The 13,989-nt window shown below is 40.5% G+C and overlaps 1 protein-coding gene across 2 annotated transcripts in view; it reads right to left on the bottom strand.

Annotated features, from left to right (window-relative positions):
• The window catches only part of ITPR2 (inositol 1,4,5-trisphosphate receptor type 2), a 588,791-nt gene that overhangs the window by 153,962 nt on the left and 420,840 nt on the right, over positions 1-13,989 (bottom strand). The window contains exon 46 of one of the 2 annotated variants that reach the window (XM_061417573.1): positions 5,576-9,268. The exons of the other annotated variant lie outside the window; for it this stretch is intronic. Coding sequence (XP_061273557.1) covers positions 9,056-9,268 — 213 coding nt within the window. The 3' untranslated portion in view covers positions 5,576-9,055. Of the gene's footprint in view, positions 1-5,575; positions 9,269-13,989 lie in introns of those variants that run through there. 2 annotated transcript variants of the gene reach the window in all.

Below are 13,989 nucleotides of genomic sequence, written 5' to 3'. Positions count from 1 at the left end.
AGTTCCAGTACTTTGGCCATCTGATGTGAAGAGCCAATTCAGTAGAAAAGATCCTGATTCTGGGAAAGACTGAAGGCAGGAGAAGAAGGGGGAAACAGAGGAAGAGATGGTTGGATGGCATCATCAACTCAATGGACATGAGTCTGACCAACTCTGGGAAATGGTGAAGGACAGGGAAGACTGGCATGCTGTAGTCTATGGAGTCTCAAAGAGTCGGACGTAACTTAGCGACTGAAGAAAACAAATCTTAAGGTTTATCTAATATGTTAGCCCCCTTGGGAATCCCTGATGGTCCATTGGCTAAGACTCCGAGCTCCCGATGGAGGGGCCTTGGGTTCAATCCCTGGTCAGGGAACTAGATCCCACATGCCACATCTAAGAGTTTCCATGACACAATTGAAGATCCCATACAGCTAAATAAATAATTATTTTTAAAAGTAAAATAAAATGTTAGCCCCTCCACAAAGCCCTCCTCAGTAACACCACTGCTAAGTGCTTCCCTTTCTAGTCATCTGTGGCACTTGTTAACTGTAATAGTCACTCATTTAATCACTCAATCAAAGTATTTACTGTATTATAGTCCTATGCACTGGGCAACGCATTCAAGAATAAAATAAAACTAATGTTTTTACGGTCTGGGTCTGTGTCTAAGTTAAAAAGACTGTGGCAGAATCAAGAGTTTCATTACAAATATGTTAAGTGTGAGATGCCTAAAAAGACATTCAGATGCAGACTTCCTGTGTGGCACAGTGGTAAAGAACCCACCTGTCAATGCAGGAGATGTAAAAGACAAGGTTTTGATATCTGGGTCAGGAAGATCCCCTGGAGAAGGAAATGGCAACCCACTCCAGTATTCTTAGTGGAAAACTACATGGACAGAGGAGCCTGGTGGGCTACAGTCCATGGAGTGGCTAAGAGTCGGAGAAAACTGAGTGACTGAGGACACACGCACAAGATGCCTAAAAAGACATTCAAATGAAGATCTTAAGCAGCTGGATGTACAAATCTGGTGTTGAGAGGAGAGATTCAGGTTGAAGATATAAACTGGGAGTTGATTATGGTGCATCTGGTGTTTAAAGTCACGTGACAGAATGAGACCATCTGAGTGTCCGCTGAGAAAACCAGAGCCGTGGAATGGGTCCTGGAACTCTCCTTCTGATAGAAACGGGAGAGGAATAGGAACCAGTGCTGGGAAGAAGGCAGAAAGAGTAGAAAACTGTGCAGCAAGAAAGCTAAGTATTTCAAGAAGACAGCATCCCAGTGTGTCAAATGTTAGTGACAGGAGAAATATGATGGAGACTGAGGACAAACCATTCAATTATTCAGGTGGCAGTCACTGGTGACCTCGTTAGGAGCTGTCCTGGTGGCATGGTCAGGAGGAAAGCCTGACAGGGAGGGATTTCAGAGAGAATAGAAAGAGGAAATGGAGGTAGCAATTGTATACAACTTCTGATCGTTTTGCTAAAAAAGGGAGCAGAGCTACGGGTCAGTGGGCTAGGGGTTTTTTTTTAGAGAAGCTGATTTGCCTGCTTGAATGCTGAGCAAATGATCGAGCAGGGGGAAAGTGCTGTCTCTGTTCCTCTGACTTTCTCTCCCTCTCTGTCTCAGCCACACATTCACTTTCCTGTGCACACTCCTAACCTGAGATCCCAGAGCATCCCAGGGACATACTGTCCACAGGGCTGCTATGCTGTGATCGTCTTTATGTGGTTGTTGTTAAGTCACTCAGCCATGTCTGACTCTTTCGTGACTCCATGGACTGTAGCTCGCCAGGATCCTCTGTGGGATCTCCCAGGCAGGAATACTGTTGTGGATTGCCATTTCCTTCTCTAGAGGATCTTCCCAACCCAGGGATTGAACCTGCATCTCCTGCATTGGCAGGTGTATTCTTTGCTGCCACCAGGGAAGTCCTTGATTGTCTTTATGTCTCCCAGTAATAAAGGGTAAATTCCATGAGAGCAGAGACTATATGTCACTGTCATGCCCTCAGATATCTCCATCTGTGGCACAGTTGGTGTCTCTAGAATAGCTTCCCCAAAAGGAACTGGTGATGTGATCTCAGGGATCAGGCTCATTGAGCATGGAATCTGCATCTGTTTGGTGAGAGCATAACCAGGTGATAATATGTGATCAATAAATTTACATTGACTTAAGAATGAACTGAGAATGAATTTAAAGTCATGAAAATAAATCTGATGAGCCTTAAAGTTGATGGAGCACTTCTGATGCACCAGGCTCTGTCCAGGGGCTAGATGTGTACGTAGGAATATTTGTGAAGACAATTGCCAGTCTTTATATCATGTTAAAGTTGTTACTGAAAATACAATTGCCTTCTATTACTTTGCTGTATGGCAACAGGATACAGCTAAGTACTTTTTAAAATTTAGAATCTGACAGGCCTTTTTAAATTGCAAAGTTGTATTAATCTAAACTTCTATCATATGACCAGTAATTAATACTATTAATGAAGGTTCCCTCAATCAATTTCTATATGCCTCAGGTATATTGAAGTGTTGTACTTCACTAATGATCAAATCATATGGCTTTGTTTTTTTTTGGGGGGGGTCTGGGTCTTGGTGGGGTGTTATTTTACATTATATATTATCATGTAACTTAAATATTTCTTTCTATGCCTTGGTTGCCAAGAAACATTGAAAAATGAATGCTTAAAATAATATTAGTTAGTAATATTTTCCCCTGATGCTAGGAAAGATTGAAGGCAAAAGGAAAGGGGGGTAGCAGAGGATGAGATGGTTAGATAGCATCACCAACTCAACAGGCGTGAATCTGAGCAAACGCAGGGATAAAGTGGAGGACAGAGGAGCCTCAAGGACTATGGTCCAAGACATTGCAAAGCGTCAGACACAACAGCAACTGAACAACAACAACATTTTTTCTTATGTCAAACTGCCATATGATAGCAGCATAGAAAAACATCTTTACTGTAGTGAGAAAATAGCTGATCCTGGTTTTCCTATTTCTTTGAGACAAGAAAACTTGCAATTATGTTCAGTTTTCAGAAAAAGTTCCTTTAATTGCTTACATTTCTACATATCTATCTGCCAAGACTAACAGCAGGTTTTTCACATAGCTGGGCAATTAGGATAAGCGTATTTTCTGTTATTTGATAAAATAACCTCTTGATATTTAAAAAAGCTATTTTCAACTAAATTCACATATTGGAAAGTTTCTACAATATGAAAGTCTCTCTATGAAGTGACCTTACATACCTATTTTCAGAATGACTGTTGTACATGCTTCACATTTATTTATATTCAACTCTTGATTATAACTCAAAAATACAGATCATTATTTATCCCTCAAGACTAAAAACAGCTATGTTCATTTTTTTTCTGGTGTGTTCTGCAGAACAGTTTAGAAAACATTGTTTACCATGCTGTCTTCTGCCCTTGTATGTTTCTTTTAGAATTAAATAACAGTAATAAGTTGGTCATAAATGAATAGTATAGATATGACTTGTATTGCCCATTATTTTTCACTCTTGGTTATTACCAAGAAGCTCAGCGCTACCACTGATAGACAAGAAGGATATTGGGTAAGATACTTAGCATACTTTGATTCTTTTCCTTTTCAAGCCTTTTGATCTTATATTCTAACAGTCTAATTATACAAGTGCATTTCTTATTCAACCTCAAATTCCTTTTATAAGTAGGTAAGGTAAAAATAAATACATAAATATCTAGTAGCTGCTTATTTTTGTTGTTCTTGTTCAGATGCTAAGTCATGTCCAACTCTGTGACTCCATGGACTGCAGCACGCCTGGTTTCCCCATCTTTCATCACCTCCCAGAGTTTGCTCAAACTCATGTCCATTGAGTTGATGATGCCATTCAACCATCTCATCCTCTGTCATCCCCTTCTCCTCCTGCCCTCAATCTTTCCCAGCATCAGGGTCTTTTCTAATGAGTCGGTCCTTCGCATCAGGTGGCAAAAGCATTGGAGCTTCAGCTTCAGCATCAGTCCTTCCAAGGAATATTCAGCGTTGATTTCCTTTAGGATTGACTGGTTTGATCTCCTTGCTGTCCAGTTAGTTACTTTGTTACATTACTTAAAACGTAATATAACTCAGTAAAAGAGTCTTTACGGTCCAACTACTTCTAGTTCAGTTCAGTTCAGTTCAGTCGCTCAGTCGTGTCCGACTCTTTGCGACCCCATTAATTGCAGCATGCCAGGCCTCCCTGTCCATCACCAACTCCGAGAGTTTACCCAAACTCATGTCCATCGAGTTGGTGATGCCATCCAGCCACCTCATCTTCTGTCATCCCCTTCTCCCCCTGCCCCCAAACCCTCCCAGCATCAGGGTCTTTTCCAATGAGTCAACTCTTCACATGAGGTGGCCAAAATATTGGAGTTTCAGCCTTAACATCAGTCTTTCCAATGAACACCCAGGACTGATCTCCTTTAGGATGGACTGGTTGCATCTCCTTGCTGTCCAAGGGACTCTCAAGAGTCTTCTCCAACACCACAGTTCAAAAGTATCAATTCTTCAGCGCTCAGCTTTCTTCACAGTCCAACTCTCACATCCATATGTGACCACTGGAAAAACCATAGCCTTGAGTAGACGGACCCTTGTTGGCAAAGTAATGTCTCTACTTTTTAATATGCTGTCTAGTTTGGTCATAACTTTCCTTCCAAGGAGTAAGCGTCTTTTAATTTCATGGCTGAAATCACCATCTGCAGTGATTTTGGAGCCCCCAAAAATAAAGTCTGACACTGTTTCCACTGTTTCCCCATCTATTTCCCATGAAGTGATGGGACCGGATGCCATGATCTTCATTTTCTGAATGTTGAGCTCTAAGCCAACTTTTTCCACTCTCCTCTTTCACTTTCATCAAGAGGCTTTTTAGTTCTCTTCACTTTCTGCCATAAGGGTGGTGTCATCTGCATATCTGAGGTTATTGATATTTCTCCCAGCAATCTTGATTCCAGCTTGTGCTTCCTCCAGCTCAGCGTTTCTCATGATGTATTCTGCATAGAAGTTAAATAAGCAGGATGACAATATACAGCCTTGACGCACTCCTTTTCTGATTTGGAACCAGTCTGTTGGTCCATGTCCAGTTCTAACTGTTGCTTCCTGACCTGCATACAGGTTTCTCAAGAGGCAGGTCTGGTGGTCTGGTATTCCCATCTCTTTCAGAATTTTCCACAGTTTATTGTGATCCATACAGTCAAAGGCTTTGGCATAGTCAATAAAGCAAAAATAGATGTTTTTCTGGAACTCTCTTGCTTTTTCGATGTTCCAGCAGATGTTGGCTATTTGATCTCTGGTTCCTCTGCCTTTACTAAAACCAGCTTGAACATCAGGAAGTTCACAGTTCATGTATTGCTGAAGCCTGGCTTGGAGAATTTTGAGCGTTACTTTACTAGCATGTGAGATGAATGCAACTGAGTAGGAGTTTGAGCATTCTTTGGCATTGCCTTTCTTTGGGATTGGAATGAAAACTGACCTTTTCCAGTCCTGTGGCCACTGCTGAGTTTTCCAAATTTGATGGCATATTGAGTGCAGCACTTTCACAGCATCACTTTTCAGGATTGAAATAGCTCAACTGGAATTCCATCACCTCCACTAGCTTTGTTCATAGTGATGCTTTCTGAGGCCCACTTGACTTCACATTCCAGGATGTCTGGCTCTAGGTGAGTGATCACACCATCGTGATTATCTGGGTCATGAAGATTTTTTTTGTACAGTTCTTCATTGTATTCTTGCCTCTTCTTCTTAATATCTTCTGCTTCTGTTAGGTCCATCCCATTTCTGTCCTTTATCGAGCCCATCTTTGCATGAGATGTTCCCTTGGTATGCTAATTTTCTTGAAGAGATCTCTAGTCTTTCCCATTCTGTTGTACTAGTTAGTGTCCAATAAATCTCTGGAAGTTTGCCTTGCAAACATAGCTCATGGATACTCATGTTGTTGTTTTTTGTTTCCCCCCAGAGAAAGCTGAAGTCAGAAAAGTTGAGTGACATAATCAGCAAATGGAGAGAACACAGAGTTCAGGGTGAATACGAGTTAAGCAGTTTGTACCATATTCTAGCCAACATATGACTGTGAGTTGAAAACCCAGCCGTGTTTTCTACTCTCTGCACTACAGGCAATAATAAAGATGAAGTAATTGTTAAGTTAGTTAAACTCCTTCAAAGATATTAAGGATGGAAGTCATGTATCCAATTACAGGCCCATCCTTCTATTTCTATGAATAAAATGAAGCAATGCTGATGACTACATATTAGCATAAGAAAATAGAAGTGTCAGAGAGGTGAAGCAGCCTAGATCTCTAGGGAAAACATTTTAAGTAATCTGAGCAATATATACATTTCATATGACTTTGGTATAAATTAAAATTTAGCTACTTAAGAGTTATGTATATGCATATCCCTTAAAATGAATATAGCTCAAGCTGTGAGATTAGAATTTTAAGGGAAAAAAACAGATTAATGAGCAATAACAACTCATTAATGACAAATTAATAACAAACTTCATCAGCATGACAGAAAGCACCCTAGTCCTTGAAACAGGATGGCAGTTCCCACAATCCTCTAACCCCTGAAGGGAAAAAAAAGAGATACTGGCTTTGCTTGGGGACAAGGTAATAACTCAAAGGTTAAAATATGCTAGGGGATGTATGTATTTCCCTGCATGGAGAAAAAAATATATAGAAACAGCCCTGCCTGGTATCTCTAGCTCTACTAACAGACTTTGCATTCAAGAATATAGTTGAAATCAGAGCAGACCTAAAGAGGAGCCAAAGAGGGCTTCGCTGGTGGCTCAGAGGGAAAGAATCCGCCTACCAGTGCAGGAGATGCAGGTTTGAGTCCTGATCCAGGAGGATCCCGTGTGCTGCAGAGCAACTATGCCCGTGTACCACAGCATTTGGACCTGTGCTCGAGAGCCCGGGAGCCACAAATACTGAAGTCCATGTGCCCTAGAGCCCGTGCTCCAGAATAAGAGAAGCCACTGCAGTGAGAAGGCCACACATCACAATGAAATAGTGGCCCCCGCTTGCTACAACTAGAGAAACGCTTGCCACCCCATGGACTGTAGCCTGCCAGACTCCTCTGTCCACCTAATTCTCTAGGCAAGGATACTGAAGTGGGTTGCCATTCCCTTCTCCAGGAGATCTTCCTGTCCCAGGGTTGAACCCAGGTCTCCGGCATTACAGGCAGACACTTTACTGTCTGAGCCACCAAGGAAGCCCAATGAAAACAGCACAGCCAAAAAACAGGTACATAATAATAATAATAATAAAAAAAAATTTTTAAAGAGGGGCCGAAGACACAGCGAAGGGCTTCTACATTCCTAGAATTCAGACTGATGCTCTAATAATGTAACTCAGAAATAAATATAAGTTTACCAGCCATGAAATTTTAAGCAGAGAAATAATTGCTTCAACTGAACTTGACCTATGATCCTTACACTAAACTAACAATTAGAAGTCCAATTACAATCCACTTCCTGGAGTACACTTTTTTTTTTTTTCCCCACTGCTCCCACTAACTATAACTCTGAGAGGTCATATGAAAGGCAGTAATCCAAAGATTCTTTGGTGCTTGTTGAAAGATATGCAGGAGCCTATTTGAGGGGTTAAATACCTAAGCATTTTTCCCTGAGATAGTTGTCTTCATTGAAAAAAAAGTTTTAAAATGAGGCTTCATGGGTGCCCAGATTTTGCGAATCTGCTACTAATAATGTAGCGAAGACCTACATACATGAAATAAAGAACAATTCCAGAATTATACACGGCATAAGCTAGTGAGAAAGAATGTAAGCAGTATGGGGGTGGGGCGGTGGACATAACTCAAAACAAAGACCACTGTTCACTGGAAATGGGGTAACCAGGTTTCAATTTGAGCTTTAGAGGAACTAAGGTAATAATTAATGAATTTTAAAAACAAGAAGAGATATTTTGCTAGTTCAGAGGAAAGATGGTATCCTGAATGAAAGTAAGAAAAGTTCCTGATATGAGGGAAGATATTATAGAGTTCTGTCTATGTAGAGTTTGCTGATATGACTGGTAAAGAATAAACTACAAAATTAAAAAGAAAGTCCACAGCAGCTGAGTAATATCCTTGACTGTGAGAATGCTAATGTCAATTTTGCAGGATTCTATAAATATTAGAGTACCTGTATTATATAAAAACACTATCAGCATGCATGAATTTTTGCAGAACATTATTCTCCCAAACTCTTGTTGAGTATCTACTATAGCTAGGTACAATACTTAGCATAGGAACAGAAACAATAACTGTTTGTGCACAGGATTTATTCTCCAGTGGGGGGCAATACCATTAATTTTGATTGTGGTAATGAGAACAGGAAAATATCTTTGTTTTTTAATTACAATACTTACATTAAAAATATTAAAGTTTTAGAGTATATCATGTCCTATTCATTCATTCATTCAATCATGCAACATTTGTTAAATGCTTACAATCAGGGTCATTACAGTTATGAAAGATGTTGACTCAATTCAAATTATTGTAATTCATTTCAAATAAAGACATAAGTAGATACCATACCAAATCTTTACCAATATTCCCCAAAGGAGTTCCTTTCTCTAAAATGTCTATGGTATATTTTTGCAGAAGTTGTTGCCTCTGCTGGAATGTTCTCTCCAATTCCCCTATTTCTCAAGACTCAGTTCAAATGTCACTTCCATGAATTCTCTCCTGACTTAAGAGAAGTGTGTCTTGTACATACCTCCATTTTAACAAAAGTATGTTAGATTATCATCATTTATCTGTCTCCCTCTCTCCACTCCAAGGCTTCCCAGGTGGCGCTAGTGGTAAAGAACCTGCCTGCCAATGTAGATAGATGTAAGAGACACAGGTTTGATCCCTGAGTTGGGAAGATCCCCTGGAAGAGGGCATGGCAATCTGCTCCAGTATTCTTGCCTGCAGAATCCCATGGATAGAAGAGCTTGGCAGTCTGCAATTCATAGGGTCACACAGAGTCGGAGATAACTGAAGCAACTTAGCTCTCCCCGCTCCAACACACACTTAACTGTGAGCTTTTTAATGGCAACTTTATTCATGTTCTACCTTAGCAACTAAAATGATGCCTGATATACGAGATGTTCAGTAGGAGGGAAAAAGCAAGCCAAGGGATGCCCATGGTGGTCCAGTAGTTAAGAATCTGCCTGCCAAAGCAGGGGACACAGGTTTGATCTCTGGTCCATGAAGATCCCACATGCCGCAGGGCAACCAAGCCCACGTGCCACAACTCCTGCAGCCTGTGCAACCGAGAGCCTGTGCTCTGCAACGAGAGAAGCCACCACAATGAGAAGTCCATGCACCACAACCAAGAGTAGCCCCTGCTCACTGCCACTAAAGAAAAGTCCACACAGCAATGAAGATCCAGCAAAGGAAAAAAAAAAAAAAAGAGGTGCTTAATTAATAAATGTTCCTGAATGATAATCTTATAATAAATGAGCCTCAGGTGCAGTGTTTGTAATCAGTATAGTGTTTAAATGCTGGGAGCTGGGTGAGGGTCCAGCTACACAGGTCTTCTACTCCTGGAAACATGCCAAGCTTATTGCCACTTTCCAGACATCTCTGGGATGTGCCCCACACTGCCCCACTACATACTGCTGACTTCTGCTTTTTTCACCTAGATCTAGCTTCAATTTCACCTCCCTAGAGAAAACTCTCCTGATTAGTCATTCTGCAATAGACCTTTGAGTGTCTTTCATCCCACTCTCTTCTCATTCATTGCATAGCTTGTATGACTATCTGCTCTCTCTGGTTTGTCTACTCATCACTGCTACCAGTCAGAATCTAAGTCCCTTGAGAACTGATTTCTTGCTGCTTTCCCTCACTGCTGTATTCCTCGTATCCAGTGCAGTGCCTGACATCTGGTAAAGCATTCAAAAAGACCATATAATTGAATTAAAAACTGAATGAGAAATTCAGATCCCTTCGTCCACAAGTGGGCTTCCTTGGTGGCTCAGTGGTAAAGAATCCACCTACTAATGCAAGAGATGTGGGTTTGATCCTTGGGCCAGGAAGATCCCCTGGAGAAGGAAGTGGTAACCCATTCCGGTATTCTCACATGGAAAATCCCATGGACAGAGGAGCCTGGCAGGCTGCAGTCCATGGGGTCGAAGAGTTGGACACAACTGAGTGACTAAACAAACCCACAAGTGGCAAACTATGGTTCGGCAGTTGCATTCTGCCTGCTGGTAAATTCTGGTTGGCATGCTTGATGGTTTTAAAATTTTTGAATGAGTTGTCAATTTTTTAAAATTAGATTTCACAATGTTTTAAATTTAAAAATTCAGACATTTTGAAGTAGTGGAGGAATAGGAAATTTAGTGCCTGCAATCCCAACTGGAAAGTCAACAGAGGTAAGTAATAGCTCACCAGATAACCAGATAGTCCCAGCCTCACCTGCCCCGACATCACCCATTTTTCTTGGCCCTAAAGGTGGTTTGGGTTTTGGCCCTGGTCTCTAATGTCCTACATACATCATGGTCACGTAATTACTAGAAGCCCTGCCCTCCCAGACTGCTGTTATTACTAAATCTTGGACTATGTCTTTACAGATAAATTAGCACAAGAACGTAGCTTTATATTATTCTTGCATTATGACATGGAAAAATTAAACAATTAAGAGCAAAAACTGAATTTCCTAGATACCAGAAGAAAATCTAGGTGAGTGTTTAAAGATATCAAGGTAGTGGAAAAAATTATCATTAAAACACTAGAAAGCAAATGAACTAGGATGGAGTACATGTAACTACTGTGAGTAAGATTTGTTGACCCTTAATTAAAATTCACAAAGAAAAAAATGAAACCCAACTGAAGAATGGACAGACACATTTTCAAGCAATTCAGAGAATAAATAGAAATGACCAAGTAACATATTAAAAGATAATTCATTTTATTAGGAATCCAAAAGATGTGGATTAAAGTGAAATTCCTTTTCATCTACCTCATTAATTTATTCAACAAATGTGTTGTGTGGCCACTGTGTTCCTGACACTATTCAACTTGGTGAATCTTTATTTAAATGGTAATAATTTTAGGATTCAGTAAGCTGATTACCATCACATGGTGAAAAACAATTTTATAATGTGCACCAAGAATCATAAAATAGTTACTACCATGAAACCTAGTAATTAAACTTCTTGGAATTTATCCTAGGGAAACAGTGCAGCAGACAAACATCAATGTATGAGGATGTTAATCATAGCATAATTTATAATATCAAAAACATTAGAAGCCTAAATGTCTAACAATAAAAAGTGATTAAATAAATTATGGTGCAATAAAATGGTGAACAATTATGCAGACATTAAAACTGTGTTTTCAACGACTATTTAATGACATGGGGAAATGATGATGAAAAAATTTAAAGCCTATATTTAAAAATAATTTCATATATCCAATTAAAGTGATCCATTCTTTCTTGCCTTAAGAGCCAGGAGTTATTTTTGCTTTCCACAGGCAAGCTATCTAATACTTCTCCGCATCCTGCAAGGCACATAACATTTCACATTTCTCCATATGCTTCTCAATTCTAGTAGGTACAGAAAGAAACTGTCTCACGTGTTCACTGCAGCATTATTCACAATAGCCAAGACATGGAAGCAATGTAGTTGTCTTTCAATCAATGAATGGATAAAGAAGATCCAATGTAGATATACAATGGAATCTTATTCAACCACGAGCAAGAAGGAGATCTTTCTCTTTGCAACAACCTGGATGAACTCTGAGAGCACTATATTTAATGAAATAAGTAAGACAGAAAAGGACAAATGCTGCATGAGATCACTTAGATGTGGAATCTCACATGACAAACTCAGAGAAGCAGAGACAAAGTGGTGTTTACCAGGGTTTGGGAGGTGAGGGAAAAGGGAAGTATGGGAGTCAAACTCCCAGTTGAAAGATTAACAAATTCTGAGGATCTAATGTATAGCCCAGTCATTAGAGTTAGTGATATTGTATCATAAACCTGAAAGTTGCAAAAAGAGTTGATCTTAAATGTTCTCAACACAAAAGAAAAATCACAATCATGTGACTAAACTGGGTATTAACTAATGTATCAAATCAACATACTTCATACCTTGCTGCTAAGCTGCTAAGTCACTTCAGTCGTGTCCGACTCTGTGTGACCCCATAGACGGCAGCCCACCAGGCTCCCCGGTCCCTGGGATTCTCCAGGCAAGAACACTGGAGTAGGTTGCCATTTCCTTCTCCAGTGCAGGAAAGTGAAAAGTGAAAGTGAAGTCGCTCAGTCGTGTCCGACTCTTCACGACCCCATGGACTACAGCCCACCAGGCTCCTCCATCCACGGGATTTTCCAGGCAAGAGTACTGGAGTGGGGTGCCACTGCCTTCTCCATCTTCACACCTTGAACTTACACAATATGTGTCAATTATATCTTAATAAAACTGGGTAAGAAAATAAAATTAATGTAAAATAAAGTCTCATAAAAACAGAACTGCCACATGGAATCAAAGAAACAATGTGTGTGTGTTAGTCGCTCAGTCGTGTCTGACTCTGTGTGACCCCATGGACTGCAGGCCTCCAGGCTCCTCTGTCCATGGGATTTTTTTTTAGGCAAGAATACCGGAGTGGGTAGCCATTCCCTTCTCTAGGGGATCTTCCCAACCCAGGATTTGAACCCAGATCTCCTGCATTGCAGGCAGACTCTTTACCATCTGAGCCACCAGGGAAGCCCTAAAGAAACAATAGGACTTCATATATGTTAAACTTATCTAAAGTACTGAACATTGTTCTAGATTTCATGCAATGCCTGTTTTATAGAAAGACAGGAATAAAGAGAAGGAATATGAAGAAAGTAGAATATAAAAGACCAAAGCTAGAGCAGAGAGAGGAGGCAGAGATGCACGAGAAGAGCATGTGAAGGACAGAAAATGTAAAAGGACACAGAGCTGAATTTTAAGGAAATTACTCTGCATGACACTATGGTATTAGAACTTAAGAAATTCCCTTTTTCAGGTATTGATAGTTCTATGTAGATCAGACAAGACACTTACAAGAAGCATTATTTGTTTCTGGTAACACCAACCACAGGAAGGGCCAAAAAGGATGTCATGGTAGAAAAAGCAGAACTACCCAACTACCATGAAAAGAATAACAACAAAAATTGAAAGTCTGAGGGCACCAAAATAGACTGTCTGTGCAAAAGATGATTATAGTAAAACAAGGAGGAAGCTGAACCTCAGTTTTGGAATCACTGAACTGTGCAAAGGCAGAAACCAATCTGCACGGTCATCAGCAAGACAGACCCAAACAACTCCACATTCACAATGGATACAGCCGAACCTGGACCCCAGAAGACTCCTGGAGCTCAGCTACATGGCTACTTCTGAAGCAAGGCTTACAACCACTGTCTGTGGCATTTGTGCCTCAGTGTGGAGGCTATTTGGACAACAGATTCATAAGGAAGGAATTCAGCAACCATCTCTGCCTCCTAAGAAACCAGTACAATATCCTGGCCTAGAGAAAGACAAGGAAGTCACTTGAGGAAAGATCAAAAGAGCACGGGTTGGCTCTCTTCTGAGTGAAAACTGAATTTTTCATTAAATCTAGTGGGAGGAGCCACCCCATAGAGCACACATGGATAAAGTGGCAAGGGAGCAACTTCCGGTGTCATTGTAAGAAAGTGAGCAGGCTGTTGCTTAACTACCCTGTTGGTTACATACACTGTTCCATACAGCTTGCATTCCTGTCCTAGACTCCTGTGGACTCCCGTTTCATGTTTACACTCTTAATTTAATCACAAGGCCTAAAGGATTCCAGATCTTCTTCCCTCACTCAGTCTGACAGTCTCCCTCTTCCTGAAGTCTGGCTTTATCTATGTGCCTAGATATTGTACCATCGCACTCTGCATACTACTGCTTTTCTAACATGTTGGTTTGAGGGAGATTCAGAAACCTCTAGATATCCATTCAGGCCATTTTCATATCCATTATCTCTTCGTTTCAGTAAGTAGTTTTTAGCTCTTCG

The sequence above is a fragment of the Bos javanicus genome, chromosome 5 (assembly GCF_032452875.1).
Source record: "Bos javanicus breed banteng chromosome 5, ARS-OSU_banteng_1.0, whole genome shotgun sequence".
NCBI classification, from domain to species: Eukaryota; Metazoa; Chordata; class Mammalia; order Artiodactyla; family Bovidae; genus Bos; species Bos javanicus.
Note: the sequence above shows the minus strand (reverse complement) of the source record. Positions and strands in the feature narration are given on the sequence as shown.